We start from the raw sequence: 16,485 nt of genomic DNA on the forward strand, positions 1-16,485 counted from the left end.
TGTGAGGCAAACTGGCCTGAGTGCTTCAAAAATATCTTTGTCATGACAGAGAGGGGACTGTTCTAGATTAAAGGAGTCTAAAAAGACACCATGACAGCTGAATGTAATGTAGGATTCTTGGTTGGATCCTAGAACAACAACAAGCTATATTGGACATTTGGGGAAAATTGTGGTAATTTGAATAGGTACTAGATGTCAGTAATATTGTATCAATATTAAATTTTGTGAATGTGCTAATGTTATAGTTTGTAGACTAATGTCCTTGTTCTTAGAAGATACATTCTAAACTTTCTGGATAGTGTGTGTGTATGTGTGTGTGTGTGTTAATATCTAAAATTTACTTTCAGATGATTCATTGAGAAATTGTGTATATATATGTGTATATGTATATATAAAGTAGACAGGTATGGCAAACTAGCAATTGGTGACTCTAAGCCTAAATGAAAGTATAGGAATGTCTGTAATACTTTTGAACTTCTCTGTAGGTTTGAAATTTTTAAAAATAAAAAGTTGGGGGATAGATTAAACTAGCAGAAAGGGAAAAAAGCAGCAGCAATAAGATACTTAGATATGCCTTCATCTCTTCTTCAGTCAGGTGACTTCCTTTCCCACATGTACTTTCCACCCTCAGAAGAGTTATTCTTCAGAGGTTGAGTGGAAGAATTTTGGACTCAGAGACACCAGGCACAGTTGAGATAGAATATGGAGCAACCCTTTCCCCAACTTAGCTCTCAGAATCCTGGCTGCCAATCTTTTACCCTCCAAGCCAAGGATACTAATCTACCCAGATCACCCTACAATTAGGACCACTACCCCACACCACAAGAACTTCCTAAAAGGATTTTAATATTTAAACTAACCATATCCCTATGTGTAACTTTCCAATGGAGGAAGACCTTTTTTATTGAAGATTGTGAAAATATTAACCTACCAAAACAGAATTACTTCAATTGCCCTTTTAAGGCCATTGAATCATGACATTTAATTCTGTTTCACTTAAAATTTTACATGAACATAAAATAGGTAAAAATTAAGTAGAAAAATACATTTTTGTCTCTGGTCTTCTTAATGATGTTTAATAAAATTGCTAACCTAAACATGACATCCTTACAAAGATATACTGTTCTTTTTTTTTAATATGACTAATACCCATTACTGTATTTTACTGAGCAATGTTTTAAAAAATACTTAAATATGAAAACTGTCTTGTTTATGGAACTCTCTATTGATGTTGTCGTAGATGAAAAATTTTTAAATTATCTTAACTCTCTGGTGATTCTATCTAGATTTTGGAGTAAGCCTTTATTTGCTGTTTGAACAGGAAGCCATGCAGTGTGTGGAAGAGCTGAATGCCCAGGGCCTGCTGCATGTTTTTGTAAGAGTGGGAGTGGAGTCCACCCTGGAAAGGAGCCAGATCACCAGGGATCACATGGGCCAGTTACTATATCAGCTGGTACAGTCAGAGAAACTCAGCAAACAGGACTTTTTCAAAGGGTTGGTATCCTACTCAGAGTAGTATTCAGTTACTAGACTTTTGGGGATAGGTCATTTTAAAAGTATTTCTCTTTTTAAGTACTTAACTTTTTCTGTAGATAAAAATTATGTCCACTGAAATACGTTGATTATATGTAATAATGTTGGTTGATATAATAGAATTTTATAGATTGCATACAGGTTATCTTTTAGTTTTTTATATCTTCTTGTTAGACCTAAACCACAGTGTGAGTAAGGTAGCAGAGACCTCAGGGAAACTCTTAGGCCCTCACCCAGACTATTTATGTGTAAACCCCTAAATGTACTTTTTTTTTTTTTTTTAATTAGAGCAGTTGTAGAAAGTAGACCTTCTGTATACTCCTTTCTATCGTTTTCCCTATTAACATTTTGCATTAGTGAGGTACTTTCATTACAGTGGAAACAATGTTATAATTAGGAAAAACCTGGACAGATTAAAAAGTCTTGATATCATTTAAATATTATCCTTCAGATATATGCATATATAAATCATGTACTTTTTCATTGCCACTTCAGTTTCTAGTTAAAGTATACTATTTTTATCTGCCTCAGGTCTACATGTCATTATTATTTTTTTAATTTAGAAAGAGCTACCACTAGAAAGAAGGGTTTACCTTTCTGAAAGAAAATGAAAACAAGCATCACCTGCCCTTTGTCCCTTAATTTATTCCTCCCTCCTTAGTACTCTCAATTATGCATTTCTCCTAGAGCTAAATTCACTTTTGTATTTGAACATATATTCTGTATATGGGAATAATTAACAAACTCTTGAATTAGTTTTTACTTCTAAATAGTCATGATTTTCAGCCTAAGTAGAACTGTGCTATTATTCTGTATTTGAATTTCTTGAGGTTTATATTTAATTCCCATTTATTTTACTTCATGTGCCTAAATATTTATATTTCTTAGCATAAAGGCATAAAACCATTACCTTTTCTTTAGAAGTACAAAAGTTTGTAACATTTAATAATAATATTTAAATGATATCAGACTTTTGTCATCTGCCCAGTTTTTCCATATTATAAGCTAATTATTAAGGACAAGGATTCTTGTCTTTGTGTGTGGTCTGCATTACAGTAGCTATTAATTGCTTATTGACTTGGAGGATATGCTTTTCCACTATGGTGAACTCTATGGTTTGAGATTAAATTGGATAGCGGTCTATTAAATTGGATGGCTGCCTCCATTTTGACAGTTAAGTCTTTCAAATGTCACCTCCATAAAGAGGTATTTTCTGGTCATTCTCTGTATTTGGAGGAACCAATACCCTTGTTCATATTCTTCAAAGAATTATGCCTGTCCAAAAGTATGCTTTTTTTTTGTACTATTCTCTCTGCTCCACTCGGTGCCTAGAACAGTATCTAACACATAGCAGATGTTTCATATGTATTTGTTGACTGGCTCATTTTATTAAAAAATAAAAGATTAACTTTTGAATTGCATTTGCATGTGAATATTTTCCCCCTTTTTCAGTTTTTCAGAAACCTTGGAATTGGCAGATGATATGGCTATTGATATTCCCCATATTTGGTTATACCTTGCTGAATTGGTGACCCCTGTATTAAAGGAAGATGGGATCTCCATGAGAGAACTTATCATGTAAGTTGTACTTGCTTCTTTTGATGTATATCAAGTTGAACTGACAAAATTCACCAGTTGACTCTCTAGCATAGTGCCTTTGAAGGCTCTCTTGGATGCAGCTTGTGACTCTATAAGCACTGATTTAAGACCTCTCAATGTTGCATTACACTACATCTATACTGGAGACATAATGGGGATATGATGTCCTTGTGGTTCATTGAGGTAGCAGTGATTGTAGGTATGGCTTCACCATCATGTAACTGGAAGATGATTACTCCTGGAAGCTTAGTGTTAATTTGGTTTTTGTGTCTGTCACTGTTCCAGTGCTATAAGAAGTTATATTTCCACATTGTAGCTCATCAGACTGTGGCATTTACATAGCACATGCTTGGGGAAAACTGAGGGCTTAAGTTTTCCTAGATTTGGATGTAAATAGGGAATTAATGCTACATAGTATAGACCAGTTCTTCAACTTTGTTCTTCAAAACACTAGTGTTTCCCCAAAAACTGTTTATATATATAGTCAAACTCTGCATACTATTTTGGCGCTTTTCTTTGAGATTTTCTTTGCAATTACAGCATAGTAGAGAAGCAGATATGGCTCAAATGATAAGGCCTCTACCTACCATATGGGAAGACCTTGGTTCAATCCCTGGGGCCTCCTGGTGAAAAAAGAGCCAGTGCCCATGTGGCGAGCTGAGTGCTTGCATGGTAAGCTGAGTACCCACATGGTAAGCTGAGTGCCCGTGCTACAAGCCAAGTGTCCATGTGGGTGCCCGCACAGCGAGCCAAGTGCCCACATGGTAAGCCGAGTGCCCTTGTGAGTGCCTGTATGGCAAGCTGAGTGCCCATGGGGCGAGCCAGTGCCCACATGATGAGCTGAGTGCCTGCACAGCAAGCTAAATACCCGCATGGTGAGCCACTGCCCACCAAGTAAGTCACAAGGCAAGATGATGATGCAACCTAAAGAGAGACAAAGGGGCAAGTCAGGGTGAAGAGCAGCAGAGCCCTGGAACTGAGGTGGCGCAATTGACAGGGAACCTCTCTCCACATCAAACGTCCCCAGGATCGATTCCTGGTAATTCCTAGAGGAGAAAAACAAGAAGAGAAGACAAAAACAAAAAAAAAGTAGATACAGAAAATCACACAGCAAATAGACACAGACAGCAAAAACAGCAGGGCAGGGGAGGGGGAGGGGAATAAAATGAATAATGTGCTTTATTTTTTATTTTATTTATTTAAAGACTATAAAATCTTATGGTTAAACAAAACAACAACAAATAAAAACTATTAGGGAAGCAGACTTGGCCCAATGGATAGGGCATTCACCTACCACATGGGAGGTCCATGGTTCAAACCCCGGGCCTCCTTGACCCGTGTGAAGCTGGCCCATGCACAGTGCTGATGCATGCAGGGATGGCCCCCGCATACGGGAGCCCCACATGCAAGGAGTGCGCCCTGTAAGGAGAGCTGCCCAGCGCGAAAGAAAGTGTAGCCTGCCCAAGAATGGTGCCACACACACAGAGAACTGACACAACAAGATGACACAACAAAAAGAAACACAGATTCCTGGTGCCACTGATAAGGATAGAAGCAGTCACAGAAGAACACACAGCAAATGGACACAGAGAGCAGACACCTCGGGGGGTTGGGGGTGTGGGAGGGGGAGAGAAATAAAAAATAAATCTTAAAAGAAAAAAAACTATTTAGCTTTGTTTCATTCAGCGTTTCTTCACTTGATTGACTGTGAAGTACTTTTTTGAGGAATAATTATTGATGTCATTCATATCCTGTGGAACAGTTTGGGAAATACCTGAACTAGACTATGAAAAAAAAATGGTACCCTTCTGTTTCATCCATATTCTATAAAGAAAAACTTCCTTCCCTAACAAGGAAAATACTCTTATAAATTAAGCTTAACAGCTCCCTGAAACCTAGGGGACTTCTCTCCTTTTGGTTTGAGGCAGAGCTTAAGTAAATAAATAGATTACTGAGAATGATCTTAACATTGCTTTCATCATTTAAATGGTTAAAGAAAAAGGTAAACAACTAGCAAGATGGCACAGAGTAAGGAGTTCCCAGAGTCAGCTCCTGCTCCAGGGCAGTTAGTAATCACCCAGAGCCATCTAAAGCACCTGTTTGCGGGCTCCAGGAGACCAGAAGAGCATCCTACAACATCCTTGAAAGAATGGAAGGAGGAGACTGCTCATCTGAATAGAAAATTCAAAAGTAGAGCACTCCATGCCCTGAGGCCTGTGCCCATCCTCCACTGGTGGCATAAGCCGCTTTGGGAGGTATTCCACAGGTGGAATTGGAAATTTCACTTTCTAAAAATGGGGGAGGAAGAGACAGTTGGGCACCAACTTCAGCTACTGATTAGTAAATTTGGCTGACTAAAATATAACCCTAAGAACAGCTAAAGTGTGAACCTGTCCAAGTCGGAAAGAGGCTGGTAGCTGCCATTTTGACCCCACCTCCGGCATGAGGGGAAGCCAGGCTGACAGAAAATCACAATGATGGGAGGGACCAGCTTCTTTGACCCAGATTGGACTGCATCCCTAGCCTAGGCTTTAGTCCCACCTCTAGCAGGGAGGAGGCTGGTAGGCCCTGCACTGACCCCTCCAAGTAACTGCAGCTGCATTCGACTGGCACAGACTGAATAGTCAGAAGTCTACCGGGGCAACTGCAATCATTTTGGACCCATATGGCATATATTGCTGCCCACACCTGTAGCACCATCCTGGCCCAAGGCAGGGGAGAAATGGGCATGAAGCTTCATCAGTCTCTCTGGACAGCTAGAGTCTAGGCCTGCATGACTTGGATTATTACACATAGCTTAGCTCTGTCCCTACTCCCGGAAAAGGAAAAAATTGGGAGAAGCTTCGTCAGTCCCTTGGGCAGTGCAAGCAGCTTGAGGCTTCATAGCTTACAACACCAACTACATTCTTGAGTCCTACTACACAACCAGCAAGGGAGAAAGGGCAAGAAAGCCCTAGACTAAAGAGAGAAACTGCACCCAGATGTCAAGTAAGCCAGATGTCAAGACACCAACAAAAAATCTGTTTCCACACCAAGAAACAGAAAGATATGGCCCAGTTAAAGGAACAAGATAAGCCTCCAGATGACATAAAGGAGTTGAGACAACTAATCATAAATGTTCAAACAAAGACCCTTAATAAATTCAATGATATGGCTAAAGAGATTAAGGATATTAAGAAGACATTGGATGAGCACAAAAAAGAATTTGAAAGCATACATAGAAAAACAGCAGACCTTACGGGAATGAAAGGCATAATAAATGAAGTTAAAAACACACTGGAATCATATAATAGCAGATTTGAGGAGGCAGAAGAAAGGATTGGTAAGCTTGAAGAAATACCCTCTGAAAGTGAATATAAAACATAACAGATTGTTCTGGAGCAGGGCCGCCCGTCTTTGAGCCTTAGCGGGTGGGGATGCCACAGCTGCCCTGCAGGCTGAGGCAACTCTGGGCAGGACCCGGTACTCAGACCTGTGTTTGGCATCAAGATGCCTTTGGCTCCCCTTTGGCATCAAGATGCCTAAGAAAGCTGGTGCAATGAACAAGGGTAAAAACCAGAGCAAGGAAGCAGAGAGACCACTTCCTGCCTCTAGTCCTGTGGCAGTTGATCCTAAAGGTTGTGTTGCCATAGCCATCCATGCCAAACCTGGCTCCAAGCAAAATGCTATAACAGATTTGACACCTGAAACCGTAAATGTAGTTATTGCAGCACCTCCCTCAGAAGGAGAAGCTAATGCTGAGCTCTATCAGTACCTTTCCAAGGTCTTAGAACTCAGGAAGAGTGATGTGGTTTTGGATAAGAGTGGTAAATCTTGTGAGAAGGTGGTGAAGCTTTTGGCCTCCACAAGCCCAGAAGAGGTTTTGGAGAAATTAAAAATCCAAGCTGAAAACAAATAGAGACCAGAAATAGAAAAAAAAATCCTTAAAAACTTTTAACTGCTAAAAATGAAGAGGCTGTTGAGTAGGAAAATATACTTAAATGCATAGAAAAATATGAAATATATTTTTAAATTAAGAATGAGACTTAAAAAAAGAAGTAGAAATTTTAAAAATACTATACTTTGGTTACAGGGTTTTAAATCCTTAACCCAAAACAGTTTGGAGCATGTAACTATGATTTCATGGCACTACAAAATAACAGAGCTGGAAAGGATATTCAGAATGACATCACTTCGTTTCTTTCATTTTATGATGGAGCTTCTGGTATCCAGAATTGAGAGACTTAAGATCATACCATAAAAGGTGGTAACAAGAACCCAGATCCCTTGATTCCTGGTTGAATGTAGTTTATCCTGATTGAAAATTAAATTGATAATATTTCTATTCATGCTTTACTTGTTCAGAACATTTCTGGAATTCTAGGAATTCTAGGGATTGCCTTTTAATCCAGTTGACAGTATCAGAAGAATACTTGTCACATTGCTTTGTAGTCTTGCCTTATATTTAAAAATTTTTATCTAAATGCAAAAAGTGCTTACTTTGTCTTTTCAAAACTATACTGAACCGTTTATGAAAACATATGTAGGAATAATCAAGACTTGTAATTTATTGATGTTGATTATAATTTTTAAAAGTCAGTGAATGCTTTTCTCTCCAGAACATTGATGATAAATGCACTCATCAAATCTGGTAGCGCATGTGAATCTACAAAGATCCTTAAAAGAAAAAAAAGAATCTGGAAGCTATTTTCAATATTTGTAAAATCCTATCAGAAATCAACATCCATATTAAAACTTCAAAAGCAAAAAAAAAAAAAAAAAAAGAATAACAGATGAAGAATGGAAAAAATTGAGCAAGGGCTCAGGGAACTAAACAACATCAAGAAATGTGCAAACAAAAGTGTCATGGGTGTCCCAGAAGGAGAAGAGAAGGGCAAAGGTGCAGAAGGAATATTTGAAGAAATAATGATAGAAAATTTCCCAACCCTATTGTAGGACATAGATATCCATGTCCAAGAAGCACAACATACTTCCATCTGAATAAATCCGAATAGACCAACTCAAGACACATACTAATCAGAATGTCAAATGCCAAAGACAAAGAATCCTGACAGCAACAAAAGAAAAGCAATGAATAATATATAAGGGATACCCAATAAGAGTAAGTGCCAATTTCTCATCAGAAACCATGGAGGCAAGAAGACAGTGGTATGATATATTTAAGATACTGCAAGTGGGAGGGTATGGGGATTGGGGTATATGGGAACCTCATATTTTTTAATGTAACATTTTGTGTGATCTATGTATCTTTTTTAAAAAAAGATACTGTAAGAGAAAAGCTTCCAACCTAGAATCTTATATCTGACAAGATTGTCTTTCAGAAATGAGGGCAAATTTAGAATATCCATAGATAAACAGAAACTCAGAGAGTTTGTAATCAAGAGACCAGCTTTGCAGGAAATGCTAAAGGGTATGCTACAGTCTGAAAAAGAAAAGACAGGAGAGAGAGGCTTGGAAGAGAGTCTAGAAATGAAGATTATATCAGTAAAAGTAACTAAAAGTCTCAAAAGCATAGTGGAAATAAAATATGACAGATAAAACCCAAAAGTCAAAATGGGTGAAATAAGAACTGCCTTTACAGTAATAACATTGAATGTTAATGCATTAGACTCCCCAATCAAAAGACACAGACTGGTGGAATAGATAAGAAAATATGAGCCACCTATAATCTGAATGCTAGAGACTCACCTTACACCCAAGGATACTAATAGATTGCAAGTGAAAGGTTGGAAAAAGATATTCCACGCATGAAGTAACAAATAAATAAATAAATGTGCTATATTAGATGAAATAGATTTTAAAAGACACTAGCAATGCATAATCTGAGGAGGAAGTCTGGGGAAAAAATTCCATTTACAATAGCGACTAAAAGAATCAGATACTTAGGAATAAACTTAACCAACAATGTAAAGCACTTGTATTCAGAAACTACAATTCATTGTTAAAAGAAATCAAAAAAGACCTAAATAATTGGAAGAACATTCCATGCCCACAGATCGGAAGACTAAATATCATTAAGATGACAGTTCTACCCAAATTGATATACAGATTCAATGCAATCCTAATAAAAATTCCACCAGCATTTTTTATATAAGTGGAAAACATGATTATCAAATTTATTTGAAAGGGTAAGGGATCCTGAATAGCCATAAACGTCTTAAAAAGGAAAAGTGAAGTTGGAGGACTCTCACATGTGGACTTTAAATCATATTACCTAGCTACAGTGGTAAAACAGCATGGTACTGGCATAAAGACAGACACATATACCAATGGAACTGAATGGATGGTTCAGAAACAGACCCTCCTATTCATGGCAAAGGGATTTTTGACAAGCCTGTCAAACCACCCAGCTCAGGTAGAACAGTCCATTCAACAAATGGTGCTGAGAGAACTGGATATCCATAGCCAAGGAAAGGAAAGAGGACCCCTATCTCACACTTTTAAAAAAATTAACTTAAAATGGATCAAAAACCTAAATATAAAAGCAAGAACTATAAAGCTTCTAGAAGAAAATGTAGGAAAATACCTTCAAGACCTGGTGGTAAGGAAGCGGATGTGGCTCAAGTGATTGGGCTCCCTCCTAACACTTGGGAAGTCTGTGGTTTGGTTCCTGGTGCCTCCTAAAGAAGACAGCAAGCTGACAGCACAAGATGATACAACAAGAGACACAAGAAAAAAACATAATGAGAGACACAACAAAGCAGGGAGTGGAGGTGGCTCAAGCAATTAGGTATCTCCCTCCCACACTGGAGATCCTGGGTTCAGTTCCCAGTGCCTCCTAAAAAAAATAAGACATAGAAACAGCAAGTGCAAACAACAAGAGGGTGAGGAGAAATAAATCTTTTAAAAATTAAAATAAAAACCTGGTGATAGGTGGTGGATTCTTAAAGGAGATAAGAGGAGGGACTTCCGGCAAGATGGTGGCTGAGTGAGCTTGCCTTGCCGTCTCTCCTGGGAAGAGGCAGCTGGGCACCGCTGGAGGTTCTCCGGGACCAGGCTTTTTCAGGATTTTTTCAGGGCAGGAAGTGTCTGGACATCGATTTGGTGGGAAGGTAACGGAAAGGACTGGTCTATAAGATATAAATTGGGACTTCTCAGGAGGGGGAGGCAAGATGGCGGCTGAGTGAACTTCCGGGTTACTAGCTCCTGGGGGGAATTGGCTGGGAGGCGTCGGAGACTCTTTGGGACCGGCTGTTTCGGGATTTTTCCTGGTCCGGAGGTGTCTGGACATCGATTTGGAGGGAAGGTAACAGAGAGGATCCATCTGTGAAATATACACGGAGATCCCAGCTACGTGTGGAGGATTCCCTCCTTGGGTAGGTGGAGCCGAGGCAGCTAGCACCGCGCGGAGCCCCGGTGGGCGGCGGCCAGGGTAGCCGAGTCCGGCCGAGCCCGGCTGAGCCGCGGCGGGCGGAGGGGCAGAGCCCGGCTGAGCTCGGCCGAGCCCAGCCGCGCCGCGCCGGGCGGCAAGCGGGAGAGCCGAGCCGTGCTGCGCCGGGCGGCGGGCGGGAAAGCCGAGCCTGGCCGAGCCCAGCCGAGCCCAGCCGAGCCGCGGCGGGCGGCGGGCGGGGGACCGGAGCCCAGCTGAGCCCAGCTGGGCCTGGCGGCGGGGTTTCTGTTCTTTGGGGTTTTTTTTTTGTTTTTTTATTTTTTAATTTTTTAATTTTTTGTTGTTGTTGTTCTTGTTGTTCTTTTTTTTTTTTTTTTTTTCTTTCAATCCTCTCTTTCTTGTCCCCAATATTCTTCTTATACTATTTTACCTTAACAATACAATAGGTCCTACAGGAAATACCTCACATTTGCTGGGTTTCCTCACCCTCCACTGCCTCATTTCTCTGTGAATAGATTTAGCCTATCTACACTATCCCCTTTCCCCTACAACTTGATATCCTCCACCATCTGCTATCTCTCCTATATTCCATCTCCCTTTCTTTGATCCACAAAGTGTCTAACTCTTAATTTCTAATACCTTTGTTTAGTTTTCCATCTGGTATTCATCCCTGAAACTATTACCTTTCTTTTCTCTTTCCCTCTCTCACGAAAACAATAGCCTCTTAGTACGTACCACATTCCTCCCATATTCAGTCGTCTACCTCATTATAGGTACTTTCCTACTACTATAACTCTACACAATTTACATGATCTAACCTCCATCCTCCCAGAACTCATATTGTTGCTTTGTAAACATATATCACCAATACTACTTCACACTTTCTCCTTCCTTACACAATTGACTTTCCCCAGCACCAATACTTTCCTTTAAAGTGAGCTTAACTAGCAATAAGAAATTGGAATAAGAAGAACAAAGTGACAAAGAGAAGATATAACACTCACGCAAAAACAACAGCTAATTAATCTCCAAGACTAGACAAAGAAGCTAAGGAACTGATTAAACCCGTCAAAGAAAAAATGTTGACAAGACAGCAACAAAAATCTACAAACCAAACCAGTAATCAGGAAAACATGGCTGAATCCAATCAACAAACTGAAAATCAGGAAGGGGGGCAGGACTTCGCACAAGCAATGAAAGATCTCAGAACATTTATCACCGACAAATTTGATGAAGTAATGAAAGAGGTTAACAGCGTGAAGACAACACTCGGAGGGGAAATTGCAGACATGCGCAAAAAAATAACAGATATGATGGAAATGAACACCACAATTCAAGAAATCAAAAATACACTTGCAGCAAATATCAGCAGACTAGAAGAGGCAGAGCAGAGAATTAGTGATGTGGAAGACAGTGCATTGGAAATCAAACAGATAGTAGAAGTGGTCAATAAAAAGGTAGAAAAAATCCAGATAGGACTTAGGGACCTGAATGATAACGCAAAACGCTCAAACATACGTATTATAGGCATTCCAGAAGGAGAAGAGAAGGGAAAGGGGTCAGAAGGAGTGTTGCAGGAAATAATGAATGAAAACTTCCCAAATCTACTGAAAGGACAGATGTACATATCCAAGAAGCACAGCGCACTCCACTGGTCATAAACCCCAACAGGCCCACCCCAAGACATATACTTGTCAAATTATCCAATGCTCAAGACAAAGAAAAAATTCTAAAAGCAGCAAGAGAAAAGAAAACCATCACATACAAGGGAAACTCCATAAGATTAAGTGCTGATTTCTCATCTGAAACGATGGAGGCAAGAAGGCAGTAGTATGATATAGTCAAGGTACTAAAGGAAAAAAATTTCCAACCAAGAATACTCTATCCAGCTAAACTAGCATTCAAAAATGATGGAGAGTTCAAAATATTCACAGATAAACAGAAACTGAAAGAGTATATCAACAAGAAACCTCCCCTTCAAGAAATTCTTAAGGGAATTCTGCAGGAAGAAAGGAAAAAACAGGACAGTCAGAGATGGAGGAGAGTGTAAAAGCAACAAGAAAGACAAACATAGAAGGGGAAAATAAAATAATACAAACAAAATATAACAAACACAAATCCAACCAAAATATGGCTACCATAAATAACTCTCTAAACGTAATAACACTGAATGTCAACGGATTAAACTCACCTATCAAAAGATTCAGACTGGGACACTGGATAAGGAAATACGACCCATCTATATGCTGCCTACAAGAGACACATCTTAGACCCAGAGACTCATGGAGGTTGAAAGTGAATGGCTGGAAAACAATCATACAAGCAAACAACAACCAAAAAAATGCAGGAGTAGCTATATTAATATCAGACAAAATAGACTTTAAATGCGAAACAATTGTGAGAGACAAAGAAGGATACTATATTTTAGTGAAAGGGACAATTTGTCAAGAAGATCAAACAATCATAAATATTTATGCTCCTAACAAGGGCGCCTCTAAATATGTGAGGCAAACGTTGGAAAAACTAAGTGAAAGAATAGATGCATCTACAATTATAGTGGGGGATTTTAATACACCACTATCAACTCTGGACAGAACATCTCAAAAGAGAATCACTAAAGAAACAAAACATTTGAACAGTATATTAGAAGAGCTGGATCTAATAGACATATATAGATCATTACACCCAAACACAGCAGGATATACATTTTTCTCAAGCGCACATGGAACATTCTCCAAGATTGACCATATGCTAGGCCACAAAGAAAGGCTTAATGAATTCAGAAAGATCGAAAACATACAAAACAATATCTCTGACCACAGTGGAGTCAAGCTGGAAATTTGCAAGGGACAGAGACCCAGACTTCACACGACAATTTGGAAATTAAACAGCACACTCTTAGAAAAACAGTGGGTCAAAGAGGAAATCTCAAAAACAATCAATGACTACCTTGAAACAAATGATAATGATAACACAACATACCAAAATTTATGGGATGCAGCAAAAGCGGTACTGAGAGGGAAATTTATAGCCATAAATTCATATATCAAAAAAGAAGAAAGAGCAGAAATTGAAGAATTAACTGCACATTTGAAGGAATTAGAAAAACAACAACAAAGTAACCCAACAGGAAGAAGAAGGAAGGAAATAACAAAGATAAGAGCAGAACTAAATGAAATAGAAAATAAGAAAGCACTTGAAAAAATAAACAAGACCAAGAGCTGGTTTTTTGAGAAGATCAACAAAATTGACAAACCTTTAGCGAGACTAACAAAGAAAAAAAGAGAAAAGATGCAAATACACAAAATAAGAAATGAGAAAGGTGATATCACCACTGACCCCACAGAAATAAAGACTATCATAAGAGGATACTTTGAAAAACTATATTCCAACAAAAATGACAATTTAGAGGAAATGGACAAATTCCTAGAAATACATAAGCAGCCCATACTGACGAAAGAAGAAATTGATGATCTTAACAAACCAATCACAAGCAAAGACATAGAATCAGTCATTAAAAATCTCCCAACTAAGAAGAGCCCAGGGCCAGACGGCTTCACAGGGGAATTCTACAAAACATTCCGGAAAGAACTAACACCAATCCTGTTGAAACTATTCCAAAAAATCGAAACAGAAGAAACACTGCCTAATTCCTTCTATGATGCCAACATTACCCTAGTACCAAAGCCAAACAAAGACACCACAAGAAAGGAAAATTACAGACCAATTTCTCTAATGAACCTAGACGCAAAAATACTTAACAAAATACTTGCTAATCGTATTCAACAACACATTAAACGAATTATACACCATGACCAAGTGGGATTTATTCCAGGTATGCAAGGATGGTTCAACATAAGAAAATCAATCAATGTAATACACCATATAAACAGATTGAGAGAAAAAAACCACATGATTATATCTATAGATGCAGAAAAGGCATTTGACAAAATACAGCACCCCTTCCTGATAAAAACACTCCAAAAGATCGGAATACAAGGAAACTTTTTGAACATGATAAAGAGTATATATGAAAAACCTAAAGCCAACATTGTTTACAATGGCGAAATCCTGAAATCCTTCCCTCTAAAATCAGGAACAAGACAAGGATGCCCATTGTCTCCGCTCCTATTTAACATTGTCTTGGAAGTACTGGCTCGAGCACTGAGACAAGAACCAGATATAAAAGGCATTCAAATTGGAAGGGAAGAAGTCAAAATTTCATTATTTGCAGATGACATGATCCTATATATAGAAAACCCTGAGAGATCTACAACAAAGCTCCTAGAACTCATAAATGAGTTTAGCAAAGTCGCAGGTTATAAGATCAATGCACAAAAATCAGTAGCATTTCTATACACCAATAATGAGCAAGATCAGGAGGAAATCAAGAAACAAATACCATTCACAATAGTAAATAAAAAAATCAAATACTTAGGAATAAATTTAACTAAAGAGGTAAAAAACTTATACATCGAGAACTATACAAGATTGTTCAAGGAAATCAAAGAAGACCTAAATAAATGGAAGAATATTCCCTGTTCATGGATAGGAAGACTGAATATTATTAAGATGTCTATCCTACCAAAACTGATCTACACATTCAATGCAACCCCAATAAAAATCAACACAGCCTTCTTTAAGGAACTAGAAAAACTAACTATGAAATTTATTTGGAATAAAAAGAGGCCCCGAATAGCCAAAGACATATTGAAAAAGAAAAACGAAATAGGAGGAATCACACTTCCTGACTTCAAAACATACTACAAAGCTACAGTAGTGAAAACAGCATGGTACTGGCATAAGGAGAGACACACAGACCAATGGAATCGAATTGAAAGTTCAGATATAGAACCTCATGTATATAGCCATATAATATTCGATAAAGCCACCAAACACTCACAACTGGGAGAGAATGGCCTATTTAACAAATGGTGCCTGGAGAACTGGATAGCTATATGTAGAAGAATGAAAGAGGATTACCATCTCACACCTTATACAAAGATCAACTCAAGATGGATCAAAGACCTAAATATAAGAGCCAAGACCATAAAGACCTTAGAAAGCAGTGTAGGGAAACATCTACAGGACCTTGTAATAGGAAATGGCTTCATGAATATCACACCAAAAGCACGAGCAGCAAAAGAACAAATAGATAAATGGGACTACCTCAAAATTAAAGCCTTCTGCACCTCAAAGGAGTTTGTCAAGAAAGTAAAAAGGGAACCCACACAATGGGAGAAAATATTTGGCAACCATATATCTGATAAGAGACTTATAACTTGCATATATAAAGAACTCATAGATCTCGAAAACAAAAAGATAAACAACCCATTTAAAAAATGGGAAAAAGATTTAAACAGACACTTCTCCAAAGAAGAAATACAAATGGCTAAAAAGCACATGAAAAAATGCTCCAAATCCCTAGCTATCAGGGAAATGCAAATCAAAACTACAATGAGATACCATCTTACTCCCATAAGATTGGCAGCCATGAAAAAAACAGTAGAATACAAATGCTGGAGAGGATGTGAAGAAAGGGGAACACTCATCCATTGCTGGTGGGAATGCAGAAGGATCCAACCATTCTGGAGGACAGTTTGGCAGTTTCTCAAAAAATTTATCCATAGATTTGCCATATGACCCAGCAATACCACTGCTGGGTATATACCCATCAGATCTGAAAACAAGGACACAAACCGATATATGTACACCAATGTTCATAGCAGCATTGTTCACCATCGCCAAAAGTTGGAATCAATCCAAAAGTCCATCAACAGATGAGTGGATCAATAAAATGTGGTATATACACACAATGGAATACTACTCAGCTGTAAGAACCAATGCACTACAATCGCACGTGATAACATGGATGAACCTTGAGAATCTTATGTTGAGTGAAGCAACCCAGGCATTGAAGGACAAATACTATATGACTTCAATGATATGAAATAAGTTAACTGCCTCAGAGAGCTAGAGTCTGGAAAAGTGGCTTACTGGAAATCGGGGGGTGGAGGAAGGCT

General features: G+C 38.6%; 1 protein-coding gene across 50 annotated transcripts in view; it reads left to right on the forward strand.

Annotated features, from left to right (window-relative positions):
* EIF4G3 (eukaryotic translation initiation factor 4 gamma 3) overlaps positions 1–16,485 on the forward strand; it is a 439,835-nt gene that overhangs the window by 393,321 nt on the left and 30,029 nt on the right. For all 50 annotated transcript variants that reach the window (XM_071217722.1, XM_071217735.1, XM_071217737.1 and 47 more), the window contains 2 exons: positions 1,322–1,494; positions 2,986–3,111. In XM_071217722.1, coding sequence (XP_071073823.1) covers positions 1,322–1,494; positions 2,986–3,111 — 299 coding nt within the window. The remainder of the gene's footprint in view (positions 1–1,321; positions 1,495–2,985; positions 3,112–16,485) is intronic.

Source organism: Dasypus novemcinctus, chromosome 9 (genome assembly GCF_030445035.2).
Source record: "Dasypus novemcinctus isolate mDasNov1 chromosome 9, mDasNov1.1.hap2, whole genome shotgun sequence".
Classification (NCBI taxonomy): Eukaryota; Metazoa; Chordata; class Mammalia; order Cingulata; family Dasypodidae; genus Dasypus; species Dasypus novemcinctus.